This window comes from Belonocnema kinseyi, chromosome 7 (genome assembly GCF_010883055.1).
Source record: "Belonocnema kinseyi isolate 2016_QV_RU_SX_M_011 chromosome 7, B_treatae_v1, whole genome shotgun sequence".
Classification (NCBI taxonomy): domain Eukaryota; kingdom Metazoa; phylum Arthropoda; class Insecta; order Hymenoptera; family Cynipidae; genus Belonocnema; species Belonocnema kinseyi.
The window spans coordinates 98264420-98283404 of record NC_046663.1 but is presented as its reverse complement, the minus strand read 5'-3'; the positions used below and the strand labels follow the sequence as shown (position 1 = coordinate 98283404).

General features: G+C 32.8%; 1 protein-coding gene and 1 long non-coding RNA gene across 4 annotated transcripts in view; both read right to left on the bottom strand.

Annotated features, from left to right (window-relative positions):
* LOC117176007 overlaps positions 1–12070 on the bottom strand; it is a 23186-nt gene extending 11116 nt beyond the window's left edge. Inside the window, exons 1-2 of the long non-coding RNA XR_004467563.1 lie at positions 11981–12070; positions 11085–11252 (exon numbers count right to left, since the gene is read on the bottom strand). This is a non-coding gene — a long non-coding RNA (uncharacterized LOC117176007). The remainder of the gene's footprint in view (positions 1–11084; positions 11253–11980) is intronic.
* Positions 12071–12306: 236 nt separating this feature from the next.
* Positions 12307–17248, bottom strand: LOC117176005 (facilitated trehalose transporter Tret1-like). 3 transcript variants are annotated; one of them, XM_033365948.1, is made up of 3 exons: positions 17034–17248; positions 14933–15295; positions 12307–14785 (listed from the first exon to the last, which is right to left on the bottom strand). In XM_033365948.1, the coding sequence occupies exons 1-3, from the start codon at positions 17173–17175 to the stop codon at positions 13932–13934; spliced, it is 1359 nt and encodes a 452-aa protein (XP_033221839.1). In that variant the 5' UTR covers positions 17176–17248; the 3' UTR covers positions 12307–13931. The 3 variants fall into 3 exon arrangements, with proteins under 3 accessions (XP_033221839.1, XP_033221840.1, XP_033221838.1); XM_033365949.1 differs by adding an exon at positions 15569–15618 and having other exon boundaries at positions 12307–15295; positions 17034–17151; XM_033365947.1 differs by having other exon boundaries at positions 12307–15295.
* Positions 17249–18985: the final 1737 nt, after the last annotated feature.

Below are 18985 nucleotides of genomic sequence, written 5' to 3'. Positions count from 1 at the left end.
CATGCCTAGTTTCATATTTTTGGCGTTTTTGGCGCAGAGCACGGTTCAAATGGGCCAATTGTTGTTGGTAGCATTGTTCTGCGAGCTGTTTTTGCGTCTGACAATCGTCTTCATCCAGCAAAGCCTGCAATTCGACGTCCTCAGACGATTTCTGTGGTTTGCCGCGGTCAGCGTCTCTCACATTACAATTGCCACTTTTGAACTTGTTAAACCACTCATTACACTGCGTTCGACCAAGAGCATGCTCTCCGTAAGCTTCGACAAGCATTCGATGAGATTCTATCGCCGATTTACCCAAATGGAAACAGAAAATTAATGCTCCCCGCAAATCGTTGTTTGAAGGCACGTATTTCGACATTTTCAAGAGCGAAAAAAATCACGATTTCATATGAAACTTGAAATGTTTGGTATTGGATATTGTTGACAGATGACAATACGCCAATTAGCACAAATGGTAAGTTCCGACAGTGCCTACAAGTGTGCCTACTGGCCGCTAAATGGCAATACCGGTTTCATATGTATACACCTGGTAAGAATTCGATCATAAATAACAAGCAGATGCCCTGTATTGCGATTACGGTGGTACGGGTGAAAAGGTGGTGGTAAATGAGAAGCGTTGATTAGTATTATCGACCTCGAAATTTGATTCGATTATTATTCCCAACAGTGATCCAAAAATACTTGCGCATGCTTGAACTGTGTGTCGCTCATTGGCTCTAGTTCGCGTACGTATTTTAAAATCAAGTACAGACGCGCACCGTAGCCAATGAACGTCACTCAAATCCAAGCAAGCGCAGATCAAGCCAGCTCCGTTGGGATCATTTAAGTTCAAGAAAACGCGTGTAACGTTCCATTACTGTCTAACTCAGGGTGACTCACGAGTGTCCCTTTCGCACGCGTGTAGCTATCAAAGAACGAGCAATCGTGACAATTTTTTCAATATTTTCCAACTCTGTCTAACCCATTCACAATTCGTCTCTCACGCATATAGCAATGAAAATCGAGCAGTGTGACAATCGAAATCGACAATATCGTTTAGAGATTTCATATTAAGGAGGAGGATATACTGGAGCTGGGAATGAAGGAATGAGCGTTTACGGCGTTTCTAGAACTGATAGCAGCCGCAGTTTCTAAATAAGAGGAGCCACGGGCTCGAAAGAGAGGATATGCTCGGTCAAGCGTGACAAATGCCTTGAGGGCCTAAACACAGCGCGGTAGTTGGATCAGATTACGTAATGCGTCCAAATCCAACAGAAATGATTCACGCAGCCCAGTCTGTTTATGGTACATTCGGATTCTCTACATTATATTTAGCCCAAAGGAGTCTCAGTTAGTTTGAATTTTTCAGTATTCAACCCCGTGTTCGACCACACTCATCACACTTGTCGCATTTCCCGGTTGTTTGAGGTGGCCATGGGGGGAGAGGTCACACTCTAATTTTAAAAAGGTTTAAAGGTGCTCTGCCATTATTAAGTCATTCAATTTGTAGGTTTTCCCGTACAGAAATTGGCCCGGTTAGCCCTACTACAATAAGATTTCTGGTCCGAATCATAATTTCGAGCCGACCGGGCACTGGCCAGGAGACTTTTTACTAAAAATTAATCAATTTTTACGTGCCATGACATTATTTAATACGTACTTACTTAATTTTGTAAAATTTCAGAATATTTTTTGTCTGAACACTAGGCCGGAGTAAAAATGATCAAATTAGTCGAATCGTTTGAGCTGGGCAAATAAAATTTGTGGGTTGACATCCGAAAAAAATATAAAACAAAAAACAATTCTTGAAATCGGTTAATATCTTCTGTTCCCTTTTTTGATTTGAAAATTCAAAATTGTGAAAATTCCAAAAAATTTCCCTATTGCTTCAAAAATGATGGAAAATTTTTTATGTATAGCTTTTTCTATAGAATAAGGATTAAAAAATTAGAATGCAATTTTTTTTTGCCTAATTTAGAATTTGATTAAATGGCCAAAAGCATGTTTCTTTTTGGATTGAGTCCTATGCACACATTTTGAAAAAAGTTGCATATGTCGAACCTGACATTTCTTCAGCTTGAAATGAAGAAGCATGCTGTTAATTTTTTGTTTCAACCAAAAAATATTTCGTGATGTTTCAAGCGTTTAAATATTGTCAATTTTACCTTTTTTAGCGATTTTGGAGACTTGCTAAAACTAAGCCTTTAGACTAAAAAATGATGTTGTTATTACGGCATAACGATATTTTCTTAGGAACAGGCAGATCAAATCATTCTATACACATACCCCCTCCCCCGTGGGAAGGGGGTTAATGCATAGATGGATAACTTTTTATGGTATCCCGTTTTTTTAGAGAACAACTAATAAAGAGCTCAGGGAAGAATTTTTTAGGCTTATTAGGGGGGGGGGGGACAAACACATTTTTTATTGCAGAAATAGGTATGCAGCTTTTCGTCTGCTATGATAAAGCGATAAAATAACACCATCATTTTTTGCGTCTAAAAGCTTAGTTTTAGTAAGTCGTCAAAATCGCTTTAAAAAAAGGTAAAATTGAAAATATTTAATTTTTTATTATTATTCCGAAGCAAAAACTGTACATAAACAAAATTCGCCATCATTTTTGAAGCAATAGGGAAATTTTATGAAATTTTCAAGATTTTGAATTTTCAAATAAAAAAAAGGAAACAGAAGATATTAACTGACTTCACAATTTTGTTAAACTTTTATTCGGATGTCAACACTCTGTACACTTTCAAATTTACCGCAATCTCTGGTGCCCTCTACTTATGGTGTCTGCGTAGACAATAGTAAGTTTCAGTTTTTTATCCCGAACGAGAATGAACATTGCATTCGCGTCGTGTCGTCTCCTCGAAATTTACAAACAAAATCGTGATCCGTAATTAAAGTAAACCTAATTTCAGTTATCACCTTGAAAACCCCACTCAGTGCGTAGATAATTATTATTTCTGATTAAAGTACAATGGTGCATATTCATTTTTCCGTTCTTCCTTCAAACCTCAAATAACCACGTGGTGTCAAAAATAAAAAAATTGCTAGGACATTTTAACATCAATGATTGACTCTCCACTCCACTTTCCTGGCAAGAATTTGTTAACTTTATTTAACTTTTAAAGTTCGCCCTGTTCTTTACGACGAGCCTTAAAAGGAAAATACACTTACAAATTTTTCGCCTAAAGCAACATTTTTTAACGTCTCTCTCAAAGGATCTAGGGCGAGATTTAAGTTGAAATCCGATCAGTTTACCCGGGCGTCTTTAGCAGGATCCCGACCAGTATCCGAGATCGGCGTCCGTTTAAAACTGGGGCTATCTGGCCATCTATCGGTCGGAGTACAGTTTCCATTTCTACACTTGTCGTTTGCAAAACTTTAACATAAATTTTGCCTACGCTCATTTCATTCTAATGCTCAAACATGATGTGAAAAGTGTCACGTTTTTGTAGATCTTACATTAAATTTATTATTGGTTATTCGATAATTCGCTGAATTAATTTTATAACGTCTTCTGAATTGGATAAATATGTAATGTATTTGTTTAACTTCATTTAGAAATCCTATGTCGAAATCATAAATACACGAAGGTAATATAGGATTAATGTTTACAAAATTCATTTAGTGAATACTGCTTCATCTTCTATCATTCTTCTTGTTTACTAGATAAAAACCTCAAAGTTCAATATCATTGAATAAAAAGAAAAATATAATGAGGGCACCTTGAAGTCATGTTCTCACACTCCTGGCAATAATGAAAACCGTGATCCACTAATATAAATCTCTTGGATTATATTCGATATGCAATAATGTATTAGGTTCTGTGCGGTATTTTCACGTAATGGTCGATAACGATTTATTATTATTATACCTATTCCGTTGGTTTTAAGGCCAATTCGTTAAGCTCGAACAATGAGCGCGAGAAAGATTACATCTTTTTCGATAATTACTTTTACTTTGCTCTGATTTACATTTCTTCAATCTGTGACTTAATGTGTTCTAAAAGCTCTCCTTTTCATTATATAATATATATTCTAAGACTGATAATTTTCTCTTCAAGTAAAAATTAGTCGGAAACTTAGGAAAATAATTATGGAGTTCTATATGTTAAAGGTCAGAGTATTCATTATTCTTATTGGATAGAGTATATAAAATATACTTCTTATAGACATAACCCGTGTAGAAATGTCCCCGGTTGGCCCTAATACAACAAGGTTTCTGGTAACATCCCGACCGCACTACCCCTGGCTGGGTTTCATGGACAGGAACCGGGCGAGAGCCGGCCGGGCTATTATGGATGCTAGATGAAATATTATTTGAAAATAATAATTTAAAGATTTATTTGATCACTGAAACAGAAATGAGCTTTTTTAAATTCTTTAAAGAATAAAAAATTAACATTTTTTGTATGATTTAACTTTTTAAATTAAACTATTATCGATTCTGCTATGAGCAAAAACAAAAATGTTACCATTTTCATAAACTTCTCTATTTTCAGACAGTTTCTAGCCGGTGTACTTTCAAATTTACCGCCATATATAGCGCCTAATGCGTCTAACGTCTGCATAGACACTCAGTGAATACGACCAGTTTACCGAGACGTTTTTTAGCCGAATCCCGGCTGGATTCCCCGACCAGCGCCCGACCTAAGCCGGGGCTATCCGGCCGGGACCCGGACGGAACCCTGATTGGATTCCTACATGGAAAGAAGTCATTTAAATATAATTAGCGATGTTCCTTTTTCCACTAGAAAAGTATTATACTTTCCATTTTTTCTATAATATAATTTTAGATATTATCATGCTCTTTTCAAAACGTTGCACTTGCCATTCTTTCAGATAAACAATGGTATTTATTTTTTAATGAGGAGTTTCTTTGTATTGGCAAAATGGAAAGGATTGTTGTTTTATATCGTTGGTTTTTCTTCGGTTGATTTTTCGGCCTTACGCAAACAATAATAAGCTACGTGGAAGATTTAAGGAAAGCAGGTTACTATTAACTACCACTAGAAGCTATGTAACGTCTTGTGTCAGATTGAACATTCATTTAAGCTCAAGAACAGCAGTTTCCTACTATCAATATAAAACCAATCAGCGAAAACCAAACACACAAATGAAAGGTGGCCTTACAAAAAAAAAATCAGATAAATTTGGTTTGGTTTTGACATCTGAGGTATAATCAAGTCATTTAATAGGTAACATGCTTTTTAAGGTGGTTTTCAAGACGCCGAATTCAAATCTAAGGTCCTTTAAAATCACTTACTTGATTATATCTGAAATGTGAAACCACCGCTTTGATGGAGGCTTTCTACCCTTCAGAGTGCACCCATGCCCATATAAAAAAACACGTCTCAATTATTTTTCATAGTTCTGCAAATAAGCCAAGTCCCATCAAAATCTAGGAGTGATAGTTCCGTAGTTTCATTGTTGATTGGCGTCGTTGATTAACGTATTGTGCACCTAATAATGATCAAGAAACGTCGTTAAGTAACAAGGAAAAGGGCTTGATTAAAAAATTCCTGCTAATAATGTGTAAAGCTTTTATTTATAATATTAACAAATAATGTTAGTTGCGTAATTAATCGAAACTCGGGGGAAATGCTAATTTCACAAGTAAGCAATTTTTAAACATTCTTTATTTTATAGTAATTGATTTATTAATTTAAAAAATCTTGATACCCTTTATATATCCGATAATACCTCCATGTATCAATAATATCAGTTGGATTAAAAGTTAAATAAATGAGAGAATAAATGAAAAAATATATAATTTATTTGCTTACAATATAATTAAATTATGCTTGTTGCATCATTGCAAGCTACTTGAATGAACTTTGTTTCTTCATAAACGAGCAATTTTTTTAATTGGTCTCTGATTTTATGGTAATTGATTTCTGAATTATAAATTCTTGATACTCTATATGTGTTTAATGATACCTACAATTTTCATTAATATCAGATGGATTTAAAGCTAAATAAATAAGTAAATGAAAATACAGAAACATCAAATTATCAGTTTAGAAACATTAGTAATTGTCTCGAAATTTTGAGAAGTAAAAAAATTGCCTTGTAAAAATCAAATAAAGAACAGAAAATATTAGCTAAACAAAAATTCAAAAATTGACACTTGTTTCTTATCAAGTAGAAAGCTTTTTGGGGTGTGTTGGGTAAGCCATAAAAAAGTGGCGCCAATTCTATGTGAAACAGGTCGGGCACTACTTTAGGCGGGCACCCCCCCCCCCCCTTTGTTTGAGAAGAAAGAATGTGATGAGCAAAAAAAAAGAACAAGAGCGATAATCAAAATGAAAACAATGATGATAGATTTCTACACGAAAACACATTCATTTCCTCAGGCACTTATGTAGCAAATAAATTCTTGAAATACATGAATATCGCGCCAAATTTCAAACATCAAATTACAGAAATTTCTTTTAACTTATTTAAAAAAAAAATAATTGATTATAATTTTTCTATACAATAAGTGACTAGAAATTTCAATAGAAAACGGTATAAGAGATCAAATTACATTGCAAATAATTTAAAATAAAAACTCTAATATACTATTTCGCATAAATATTAAAGACTTAGGTTTCTAGGACTTGAATGATTTATTTCTATCAGTTATTCAAAAATTACTTAAGGTTCTACTGAGCAGCACTAACCCCGAAGGAGTATAAACTTCTACTGAGGGGTAAAGATTTTTTACAGACGAGGCAAGGTGGATCGAGAATATTTTAAATATTACTCAAGTTAATCATTGTCATTTTACAAATTTTTTAAAAAACTTTCAATGTTTTTAAAACATTAGGAAACAGCGTTTATTCATTATTTACTTTTTATTATTATTATATTGTAAAATATGGAGATCGAAATAAGAGAAATGTTTAAATGACTCGAAAGTGATCTCAAAATCTGAAAATCTAAAAATAATTAAAATTAATATTATAGGTTGATAAATTATTTATGGATTCGAGCAAATGGCTGGCCTGATGATAAGTCAGAGAAATTTTTATTGGATTTCTAAAAAACTGTTTAGGCAAAATTTATTAATAAATATTTTTCTGAGATATATTTGTTGCAATCGACAAAATTAATCAGGATACGTTCTTGCATCACTTATAATTGCCAATTTGAAAAAAAATAATTAGTTATTGGACTCTGATCTACTTTTTCTCCTAATAGAATTTTTTGTACCCGTTTTATATATTCTGGTATACAGCAAAGGGATATATTAGAAGCATTCTTTTTTATACTTTTAGCAATTCAAAGTTACTTACGAAATGGTGATGTCATATGTAATATTCGTGAACCTGTTGATAAATATAGATTTAATCGTACGAATTTTGGATTAGCGCACGTTTTGTTTTATTTAACTTTCTTTACTTAATTATTTCCCCTTATTTTTCGATCATTTTTAGTTAATTTATTTACACAATACATTTCCCAATTTTTAAGACCCCCCACCCCTCTCAAAACAGGTCGTGCGGCCGCCCGACCTGCTCCTCAGGGATTGGCGTCCCTGCATAAAACTACAGATTTTTTCATTTGGCATACAAAAAATTACTAATAAGGAAAAGAATTTATTTTTTCATTTGAAACAGAAAAAGATGTAACAACTTGCCGTAGCATCAATATTTTAATTTATTTACATCAGGGTTGTTCTTATTTACAGTGGAATTGTTTTAAAATATCTCTGCTCTAACGCCCCTAGTTTTTTCGAATGGAAAACAGAATGATCTTAAAATTTAAGCCAAATAGGTTAATATGAAGGGGTGGCGATAGGATCATAAAATATCCTATTTATTTACCATGAGAAAAGTCAGATTTTGGTCAATCTAAATATTTAACGCGATTATAGTTTATAAATAATGCCGCCTTTTAGTATATTTTTCAGAATTCTTAAGGGAATGAAAATCAACCATAAATTTTGAGGGTCAGTGACTTTAAGCCACTCTTCTTGCTTCCCAAAGAAAATCGCATATGTGAAAACATTACACTTTACGTAATATTGCGGTCTAATAACGCGTTTTGAAATTTATTTTTCTCAATAATTATTATTCGGTAATTTCAGAATACCCAGTCATTTTTAAGCAATTTTCTATTGGTTAAACATTTTAACTTGTCGAAACATTTGTTTTTTAGGTAAGTCGAGAAATGAACACATGTTCTAGACGTTATGTGAGTTTTTTTAATAAATAATAAAAATAAAATTATTTATTCAAATAATTTAACAATCATTTTAAAAATACTTCAGGTTGCTTCAAGTATATAGTTAAACAAGAAAACCAGGAGAAACACTAAATTGTCATCGGATTTGAATACTTTTTATCACACATTTGTTTTCCAAGAATATTATTAAATGTCTAAAAAAATTGTAATAGTTTTAATATCTATTTTATCCTAGTAATTTCATGTATTTTTATCGATTGTGAGGATGAAATGCGTATTAATGTTTAACATACATTAACACTTAATTTCCATCAGCCCTCAGAATGAAGAAATAAAAATAAGTCAAACTCTTCTATAGCGCTGATTTTCGTGCTGACAGTGGGTGGGCACTAACTCGTTATAGCCCGCTCCGCTTTTGTTCGTTCACGCCTGTGTGCTCGCCTGAGTGACGACCGCAGACCCCGCGCAGCTTCTATTATACCTACTTGCGGTGCGGCGAGGTGTTAATTCTCAAAAGAGCTATATAAGGGAGAGCTATTGAAGAGTTTCACTGTAATCTAATTACGTATCTTCTCTGTGCCGGAAAAAACATATAAAACCAGTAAAATAAGAAAAATTAAACAACTTCAACTTGTTTAAACGAAATAGGACCAATTGGAGGCTAAAGCGGAGTTATTTCAGACTTTCTCATAGTGTGAAGGCTTCTACTTTTTCTTTCGTTATAATCAAATTTTTAGTAAAGAACGCATAAGGCCCGGTAAAATTGTGCGTAAGTTTTAGCAGAATTTTTCTAGTATAACATTATCGATGAATCAATTGTTTATGTGCTACAAAAAATGTATAGAGGGGCTTGAAAACTTATAGAGCATGCCTGATGCACGACGGCTCAGAACGAGCGTCCCGTTAAAGAGTGAAAAATGAGTGCTCGCAACCATTTCTAAGAATCATGAAGGTTCGTTAAAGTGTTCGTTAATTTTTTTCACGAAAGGAAGACGCTAAAGGCTAAGTGCTATTTAGAGTTTTGGGCTAACCTAAGACAACCTACAACTCAATAGATCGCATCATTTGCAGTACGTCAGGCCTCATACCGCCATACTAACTTAATAATACGCAGGAACTTCACTAGTATAATATGGAACAACCTGCCCATATGCTTCAAGTGAGTTCAGAAACTGCACACCCCCGATGTTCAGTCCTGAATAATTTTTATATTTCTAAGAATTCAATATGAAAGGGAAAAATTTTACTCTTTGCATGGTCTTTCAAATAAGAATGTTTCCATAAGGCTCTCTATTACCTACAAAATTTCACCCGTTCAATTTCATTTTTTATCTTCATTTACGACAAGGCCGGCTTAGGCTAAAGATGATTTTGCAAACTTTTACCGATTAAATCCGTCTAGTAATCATTAGGTGTCGAATTTTTATGATTCTTTATGGTACTCTTTGGGATACCAGGCGGCCCTGGGCGTTAGATGCCGTGCATCAAACTCCTGAGTTTCCCCCTCCCCCCGGGATTATCTACTTCGTCTCTTTACGATTGCGCTCTGAAGTGAAGGGCCCCTTCCAAGTGGGAACCGATACAAGCATCCGGAAATCTTTTAAAGTAACCGTATTCGACTTCGGGTCAAATTTACACCACGGTGTAAAAATGTCAAATTTTGGTGTAAATAGTCCTCAATTCCAAGTTATATAAATACAGTCCACTCGTCAGTTAAACTTTTTATATTTTTCATTTAAAATATGTTCCGATTACATTATTAATTCCAAAAATTATAATTGTGGTTTTTAATTGTTTAAAGCGTTTTTATCTAAATTCAGGTAAATAATATCTCACGGATTTACATTGGACGTAATCACCTTCGCTCTATGATACTGAAATTCAGAAGCTGCCAATCAGATGGCAAAAATGCCTTCATTATACTGGAATGTATGTGGAAGAATAATAATTTCATACTTCATACAAATTTTTGTTTAATGAAAAGTTATAAAGAAAATTCGGCTTATAAGAGTTGATGATATCAGCGTGGGATGGATCGATAGTAAGTCATTATGAGGGGTTTGATGATGATTTTTGGTTAATTTTGAAATTGGCGCAAACGAGCACATTTGCAATCCTATTCGAAAACCCTATTATTAACTTTTAGAATGCAATTAAAGTTAGTTGGAAATATGAGCGTAGGGTGGATCTATGGTAAGCCATTATGAGCTCATTGATTATAGATTATTATTAATTTTGAAAGTGTCGCATATGAGCGCATTTGAAATCCTATCGAAAAAGCGATAATAACTTTCTTTTTTTTTTATCATCACTTCGGAAAGTAATCTGACCTCCATATCTTTGACAATTGTCAGGATATGCAGAAATATTTAATGACGCATTAAGGTTCATTTAAAGTCCTTTACGAAAATCCCTTCATCACTGCAGTTCAACAACTTGTCCTTTTGTTGGTCATTACCTTGCAAAATGTTATGACTTCTATGTCTTGGACACTTTTGTAGATATGCGAACAAATGTATGCTGCATATGAGCGCATATGAGCATATGCTTCGATGGCTACAATTCCAGAAAATGCAACAGATAATTTACCCCGTACCACTAAAATTATTATACTCTTACAACACCATTTTTGCAGAATATTCCCTTCCAAAGTGTCTTCTCAGGCAGTTGAGTTTCAATAATGCCCTTAGTTTTTCTCTAGATATCTACTATTACATCATCTACATCATTTACTACTTTTAATCTCATTAGTATTATTGCAGCCTTTGCATCTTTTCCTTGCATTACATGAAAGTGTTGTATCTCTGGCATGAGAAACAAAAAGAATAAAGCAGTGTCAAATTCATAGTTCGGTGAATGTAACTTATAGCTAAGATAATACGAACTGCACTAATAGCATATAATGTTACAAAAATAAGCATTGTGTACCTTTGACCAATTTTGTTAATGAACAGATGATATATGAAGCTACCAATTGTCGCAGTTAAATTGGGCCACACTGCTATCCAAGCTTCTTGCGAATCAGAAGTAGGAAAGTCTGGTTGGTTTTTAAATATGACAATGCTGGCGACGTCCATGCGTTCATGGTAGCACAATCTATAATTATGTTAAAGGTTTTAATAAATATATACAGTATGTATTTTTGAATTTTATTTCAGTACAGTATATTTGCTTTAAAATGAACGAATTTATTTTTTTTAGGTGGCAGGAATTAATGTAAACTGCTTTCTGATTTAAGAAAAATAGTATAAATCGATAAATAGTTTTACCCACCTGTTTTTTGTAAAATGTAACTACAGGATGATGTAAAATTTTTTTAATTTCATGAGGATAATCACATATTGGTAGCTTTTTGATAAAATGACCATTTTGGAATATTAAAAATGTTTTATTAGAATATTCTGATTCTGAGTACTGGGTCTCATTATATGTTAAAAATTGAGTACAAAATCTTTCAGATCTTCGCGTTATTCAGTAGTTCAAAAGTACATAAAACTTAGAGTTATGGATGACACACAAGATTTGCTCAACACATAAAAAGCATATTGTTATCTCTTATTTTATATATTATTAAGCTAACAAAAATGAGAAAATACCATTATCTGGTAACTTTTAATTAAAAATTAACTATTTAATTGAATTTATGTTTAAACTCATGCTCCTTACGAGTTTAAGTGATCATAATTCCTTTGAGTTATTTTAAATAGAGGATTTTGCATTTTTCCTGTATCTATACAAGAACATATTTAAATATATATTTAAATATTTAATTTAACATATTTAAATGACTATAAAGAATAAAATTTCGAAGCATTGAAACTTACCACCAATACGATTTCTGAGAATTTCTGTCTGACTGAAAGATCTGATGAGGAAACCTGATTACTTTGAAACTCCAAGAATGACTGGGATGAGTAAATCAACGTAAAAACCGGTTTTGCAATTTATCATATAATACGTAAAATTATGAATCGTCACCAAGACAATTGTTATAAGACATGTAAATCTCGAAGAACGAGACTTCTTGAACTATGATTTATTTTCACGAATGCTTAAACGATAAAGTAATATTCTCAAACCTAATAATTATCTGAACAACTCATGCTGAATTATTTTCATAATGAATTGAGAAAGGGTTAAAACACAAATAAACTGTTGCACGAATTTATTTTCAACAAAATAAGGATCAGTCGTGAGTTATCTTTATTAATAATTGGTAAATGTAAGATTAATTATAAAAACTTAGACAGTATAGACGACTGAGATATGCTATGACACACGCACACGCCCGCACACACATGCGTACACACAAATGATACAAAAATCAAAATGGTAAAAAATCATCGATCGAATCTGAACACTTAGGCTTATCTTTTCAATCAAATTGAATTCTATAGTATATTACATTTAAAAGAAAATTCACTTAATTAAGAACAGACTAGAAGTGCAAGGTACATACTTGAATTAGTTTCCCTGACTACTGCGTAGTTACATAAATCAAGAACTATTTTTTGCCTAATTACATTACAGATATGCTAGACAGTCCATTTTTTTAATTCTTTCAATTCTGCAAAGAAGCTTATGATCCTTGTTATGTCATCTGTGCCCACCGACAATTTTCACGTATATTTCAAGAATTGAAAGATAGTTTAATTTCGTTTAGATCTATTTGCTCCTAACGAAAAAAAAAATTAAATATTCCACAAGTTTTTGAAGGATTAGGGATTCAATTATTGTTATAAATTCTTCTATTGATGTGACATTCCTGAAAGTCTCTCGTAGTTTAAGAAAGTGGTTAATGACAACAATTTATTTACTTTTTAAATTATTTTCCTAATTTTATAAGTTAAGGGCCATACAAACAGTTCCTTGTGCCCTTTATATAATTTTCCGAATATTCAAATTGATGATAATATTTCGTGTGGAGATCAGTTTTTCCAAAAAAAAATGGCCATAAGTATGACCTGGTCTTATTGAATATTTTTGAAGTAATAATTTTGTTACACTTTCAGAACCGTAAGCAGGGTCAGTATTGTATGCAACTTGATTCGAGATGGTTAATAATACATGTATTAATTTCAAGTTACAGCGAGGCTTCATCCAACTCCACTATCTATAATTTATAAGAACGACTGTCCTATATTTTTACGTAATTCACATAATAAGAAAATATCAGGGAGATTTAAAATATAATAGCAAATTTCATCCAAATTTAAATTGATTGGTCCGGATAATTATATAACCTCATTCCTTGAATAAGCTTGATTGTGAAATGAATCAGACGGTGTTTAAGAAAAAATTAAAGTTCAAATTAAATGGTGGTTGGAGAAAAATTAAAGTAGGAATATTATTTTTTATTTTAATATTACCTACGTTGATTTTACGTACATATAAGATAATTTTGTACGTAAAATAATTATCTCTCCAATTTTTTTTTACTTACTTAATATTTTCATACTATATACATGTAAGAGTTCCCTAAAAAAATGGTAACTATCTTTGACTTAAATATTAAGTCTTCGTTCAACTATTGAAGTCAGTAAATTATACTTCTAGTAAAAACAAGTTTTTTAAGGTCTCTTTATAATTTTGTTATCTTCTTCCTCAAATTCAATTAATTAATTGCTGTGTCTAGATTTCCCGGAAAAATTAGGAATTTGGAAAAGGGGAAGGGCTAGTTGTTCCGAAAATTTGAGACGACTAGGCAAGCTTATGAAAAATATATGACTAAGCATCCCGAAATCCGGGACGACGAGACACTACGTTAATTGAAACTTAATCTGTTACAGAATCAAGAATTAAACTTACAGGTTTACTTTTTTTTGTTTTTAGCATATCCTGTATTTCTTCTAAACTCTTACACTTTGTTTCTGGTGCAACCCAAAAAACCGAACACGCCCCACATATGCAACAAGCACTAAAAGTTAAAAATGGAATATAAATTCCACCTGCACTTTTCAAATATTGATAGGTTAATTTCAAAGTAAAGCCAAATACTGCATGCAAAGCATTTGCAAATCCAATGGCGGCACCCTTAACCCTGAGCGGAAAAAGTTCCGAGAGAAACACCATGGGCAGGATGGCAAATCCCATATAAAACGAAAACTCGAACATTATCAGACCAGCCAACGGCAACCAGGCAATAGAAGACAAATCATATTTTAAGTATAATTTCAGGAAAAAAAAGAGACCAACGGATCCTATGCAAATCCCTGATAAAATTCCAGAAACTAAGAAAAGGGGCCGCCTTCGAAAACGATCAATAAATTGTGTTGTTGGCAATATCGCTATAATATTCATCCCTGTAAAAATCATTGCTGCGGAAGTAGGTGCTAATGTAGAACCACTTTCAGTTAATATTTCCTGCGCATATGCACTAATGGCCATACTTCCAGAAAACACACTAGCAGCTTTAGCCAGTACGACTACAAGAATACTTTTACGGCATCCATTTTTGCAGAACATTTCCCTCCAAACTGGTTTCTCAGACACTTCATTTTCAAGAATGCTTTTTTTTATTATTTGAATATCTGCCATTACATCCTCAGCATCCTTCACTCCTCTTAATTTCATTAGTGTTTTTACAGCTTTTGCATCTTTTCCTTTCATTAGATAAAAGTGTGGTGTCTCTGGCATGAGAAAGAAGAATAACATGAACGAAAGTGATACAGAAAGCAGTGTCAAATTCATAGTATGGTATTCCAAATATGCTCCAGCTACTGCGACATAAAAACCTGCTACTTTGGCAAAAATGGTCATGATGGTCATTAGTGTACCTCGAATTTCCTTATTGGCAATTTCTCCAAAATATACAATTGTTGTACTATATCCTCCTCCACTTCCAATTCCACATATGATTCTTGCCACATACAAGTCAATATAACTTTTCGCTAAGATAATGAGAACTGCACCAAGTGCGTGTAATGTTCCAAAGATAAGCATTGTGTACCTTCGCCCAATTTTGTTAATAAATAAAGGAAATATCAAACCACCAATTATAGCACTTAGACTAGGTAACGCTGCTATCCAGGCTCCTTGTGAATCAGAAACAGGAAATCCTGTTTGGTTGCTTTTTAAATATGGCAATGCTGGCGACGTCCATACCATAATGACAGCAACATCTATATTTATGATTATGGCTGTAAAAAATATGCCTAGTATATATTTTTTAATTTAACTTCATTATTGTATATTTCACTTAATAATGACCAGGATATGTTTCTGATTAACTTTCCCTTCCCTAATTTTTTCGAATTATGTAGGCAGACCAGAAATATTTTGCTTACACGGTTTTTTTTTGGGTGGTAAGAATAGGAGTTGATTAAAAAATGATTTAATTAAAAAAAAAGTTAATGCTAGATATTATTTACAATTATCTTTGCGTTAATAGACCACTGCAACAAAAATAATACCTTTAAATTTTCTGTGTTCAATTCGAAAAATCACTCCTTGCTATTATGTCCTGAAAAACAAGAAAAAACAGTAACTACATTTGGGATTTTGCACCTGACTCCAAATTGTTTTACATTGGAATATATTGGAGACAATTTTGTATCAAGTGCTAAATCTTAAATTTAGATACCGGTTTTTGTATTTCTTACGCCAGTATTAGTGTTGAAAATATGTATTTTTATGTTTTTAAATTAATATGCAATTAGTTTCACAGTTGAAGGAAAAATTTATTTTAAATGTCGCGCAAAACGAGTTTGCAATCTCAAAATCACTGTGCCCACGCAAGCACCAATACTTTTTACGCGGAACAGAACGTTACGTAAAAGAATTAACTAATAATGATGTCGAATATCGACTTATTACTGAATTAATTTAATTTAAACTAAAGAATCTTTAAACTTGTTAACTTTTTTCAACAAAAGATGATATAGAAGTTTTTTTAAACAAACGATAAAAATCAATTTTGAGAAACTTTTTTTTTAAACCACCATTTCAGAATATTACAGTTTTTAAAGCGAATTCACAAAATGTAGGTTCAGGGCATGCTTACCCATTCGAAAGTTTTGTGTAGAGGTGTATTTACATTTAAATTTACGATTTTACCCCCATAAACATTTTTTAATATTTTCTGTATTAAATTAAAGAAAATACTTCAAAGGTTATGTTTGATCAATTTCAGATGTTTGCTACAACTTTCCTAGGTCATACCTCAAGTTGAAGTTGAGGTACAAAATTAGAGAAATTCTTACCTTTTTTAAAAACATTTCACGTTGTATATTCTCTTCAAAAAATAAAAAAAATCTCTATTAGGTCTCATTGAATGGGTAATTTAACAAGATTTCGAGTGGGTTTTAAAAAAGTTCGTCGATTCTATTTGGACAAATAATCACAATTCAAAGTTAGCAGTGAATTTTACTAATACTTTCGCTGACGTTACCGACGATTTTTTATGGTAGTCTATTTATACGGTTCTTATTTTAGAAAATCCTTCATTTATAATTTGCTCACTCACATTTTAAGGAATTATGACACCCGGTACCTTGAATTTTGAAATGTGAGAAAAACCTATAAGGAAGGTTTTTAGAGAATGGCTTCCCAGATATTGTTTTTGTTTTCTACTCTGAATAATTTCTCGCTATAACGTTGTTAAAACGTGTAAAAAGTTGACTAATACATTTAAAAAATCGTTTAAACAACCAACGCAAGGTCCAACTTCTAGCAACTGTTAACCAAAAATGACACCGGCTCCCAATAGAACCATGACGAATCACACCCGTGGCCACGTCGCAAGTCCGCATATATATCAATATATGATAAATAATAAATATTAGAATATACCATATTCGTGTAACTTTGATTTACAAATCAACTGCTTACTTCCTAACTTAAATTATTTTTAAAATAAATTAAGGTAGGAAAACTTACCACCAATGCAAGCAATAAACTGAGGAAGAAAGCTTCTTCCTATCGCACCGCTTTCTTCATTATTTTTCAAATTGTCACTTTTTACTATTCTTTTACTTTCTGCTCGCTTTTTTCGTTCAGAATTCAACTTGAAATAGTCCATTCCTGAAATTTCTTTCGAATTGAAAAATCGTTTCAGAAGACCTGCTCACTTCGCAACTCCAAGAACGACTGATTCCTTAACTTTTTCATTCAGGTTTGAACCGGCTTTGTAATTACTGATGATGCGACCAACAATCCATATTCAAGAAGAAAATTGGTATGAGAGACAATTTATTTTAAATAATTTAACATACGATCAAAATGAATAACATTAAAGATTATAACAAAACACAACTTTACATCCTGAATTCAATAATGCAGTTAATTAATGCTAAGAGCGAGATTTATTGTGAAAGACAACTTGCAATTATTTTAACAATTAATAATGATTCACTTGTACCTTTTCAGAGGTAAGTTGAAGAAAGTTCTAGTTTTTTCTAATCTCCCACAGTATGTCGCTTACTATTCAGTACTTTTTAATTTCATAAATAATACCCAATTTTTTTAAACTATCCCAATTGCGAATTGCCGGAGCTGAATACACGGCCCAGTGTTGGTTTAATTTTGGCAGCCAAAGGTCGGCTAAGGATATTGGGCCAATATCGGCATTTTAATCAGCTCAGTGTTGAGCCAGTTTTAGTCCGGGGAACCATGTTTCACGAGGATCAGCCTAAGTCTGGCCCAGTGGCGGCACATTACTGGGCTAAGTGTCACTTTTACTACGGCAAACCATGTTTTATTTGAATCGGCCTGATATTGAGCTAGTGCTAGCAGCCTATATTGGCTATTCATATTTGCATATGCCAGAAGTTCTGAACGTTCAAATAAACGAAATATTTTACTACTAACTTTGAAAACTTGAAAAAGTGCTTCAATTTTTGTTAATTTATATTGGAAATAAGTTATTATTAAAACAAAATTATCATGCCTATTTTAAATTGCAGTTGGAATAATATTTATGGGTAAAATAGAAATGAGTAAAAATATTTCGTTCAATTGAACGTTCGGAACTTCAGGTACATTATATTCACCGATGCATGGCCCAGTGTCGGCACTTTATTGCGCCAAGTCTCACTTTTAGTACGGGGAACCAAGTTTCACGAGGATCAGCCAAAATCTGGCCCAGTGACGGCACATTATGGGGCCAAGTGTCACTTTTACCACAGTAAACCATGTTTTATTTAAATTGGCCCAATTTTGAGCCAGTGTTGGCAGTCTACATTGGCTATTTATTTTTGCTGATCCTCCACTGATGCTTGTCCCAGAATCGGAACTTTATTGCACCAAGTCTCACTTTTAGCACCCAAAACCGATGAAATTTTTTAAGTTGTCATTAAAAATTTTTAATGTTAAAGAAAAATTGTAATCTATTTAAATTATTTATTTAAAAATTATTGTATTGATATTCCTTTTCACAGTTCGTGTATTTTACAACTATCTTCAATTATAGCAACTAAATATTAAACCTTAGAGTAAGAGAGACAAAGAGAAACAACGTCAGTCGCGACGACAGCAATACGGCAAGGCGAGTAGAGGTGAGGAATGCAAGAAGAAACCATGCTGTATTACTTTCACCGAAAAAAGTAGACATTATGAGATTTCCCAAAAAATTACTTAATTTAATTAAACTTAAAAATAAAAATTGCTAAGCTTATTAAAAAACATCCTCTGAAGAGACAAGAAAAATTAAAAATAAAGTTTGTAAATTAATTAAAAGGAAAATCAGGGAATTTAATAATAAAAACTTGGACAGCAAGCTAGCAAGTCTACAGGTCAAAGATAATAATTAATGGCAAATGGCGAGAGTCTTTACAAAAAATAAAAATAATAATGTCCAGAATCTCAACGGGAAAAATGATTTAATTTTTACT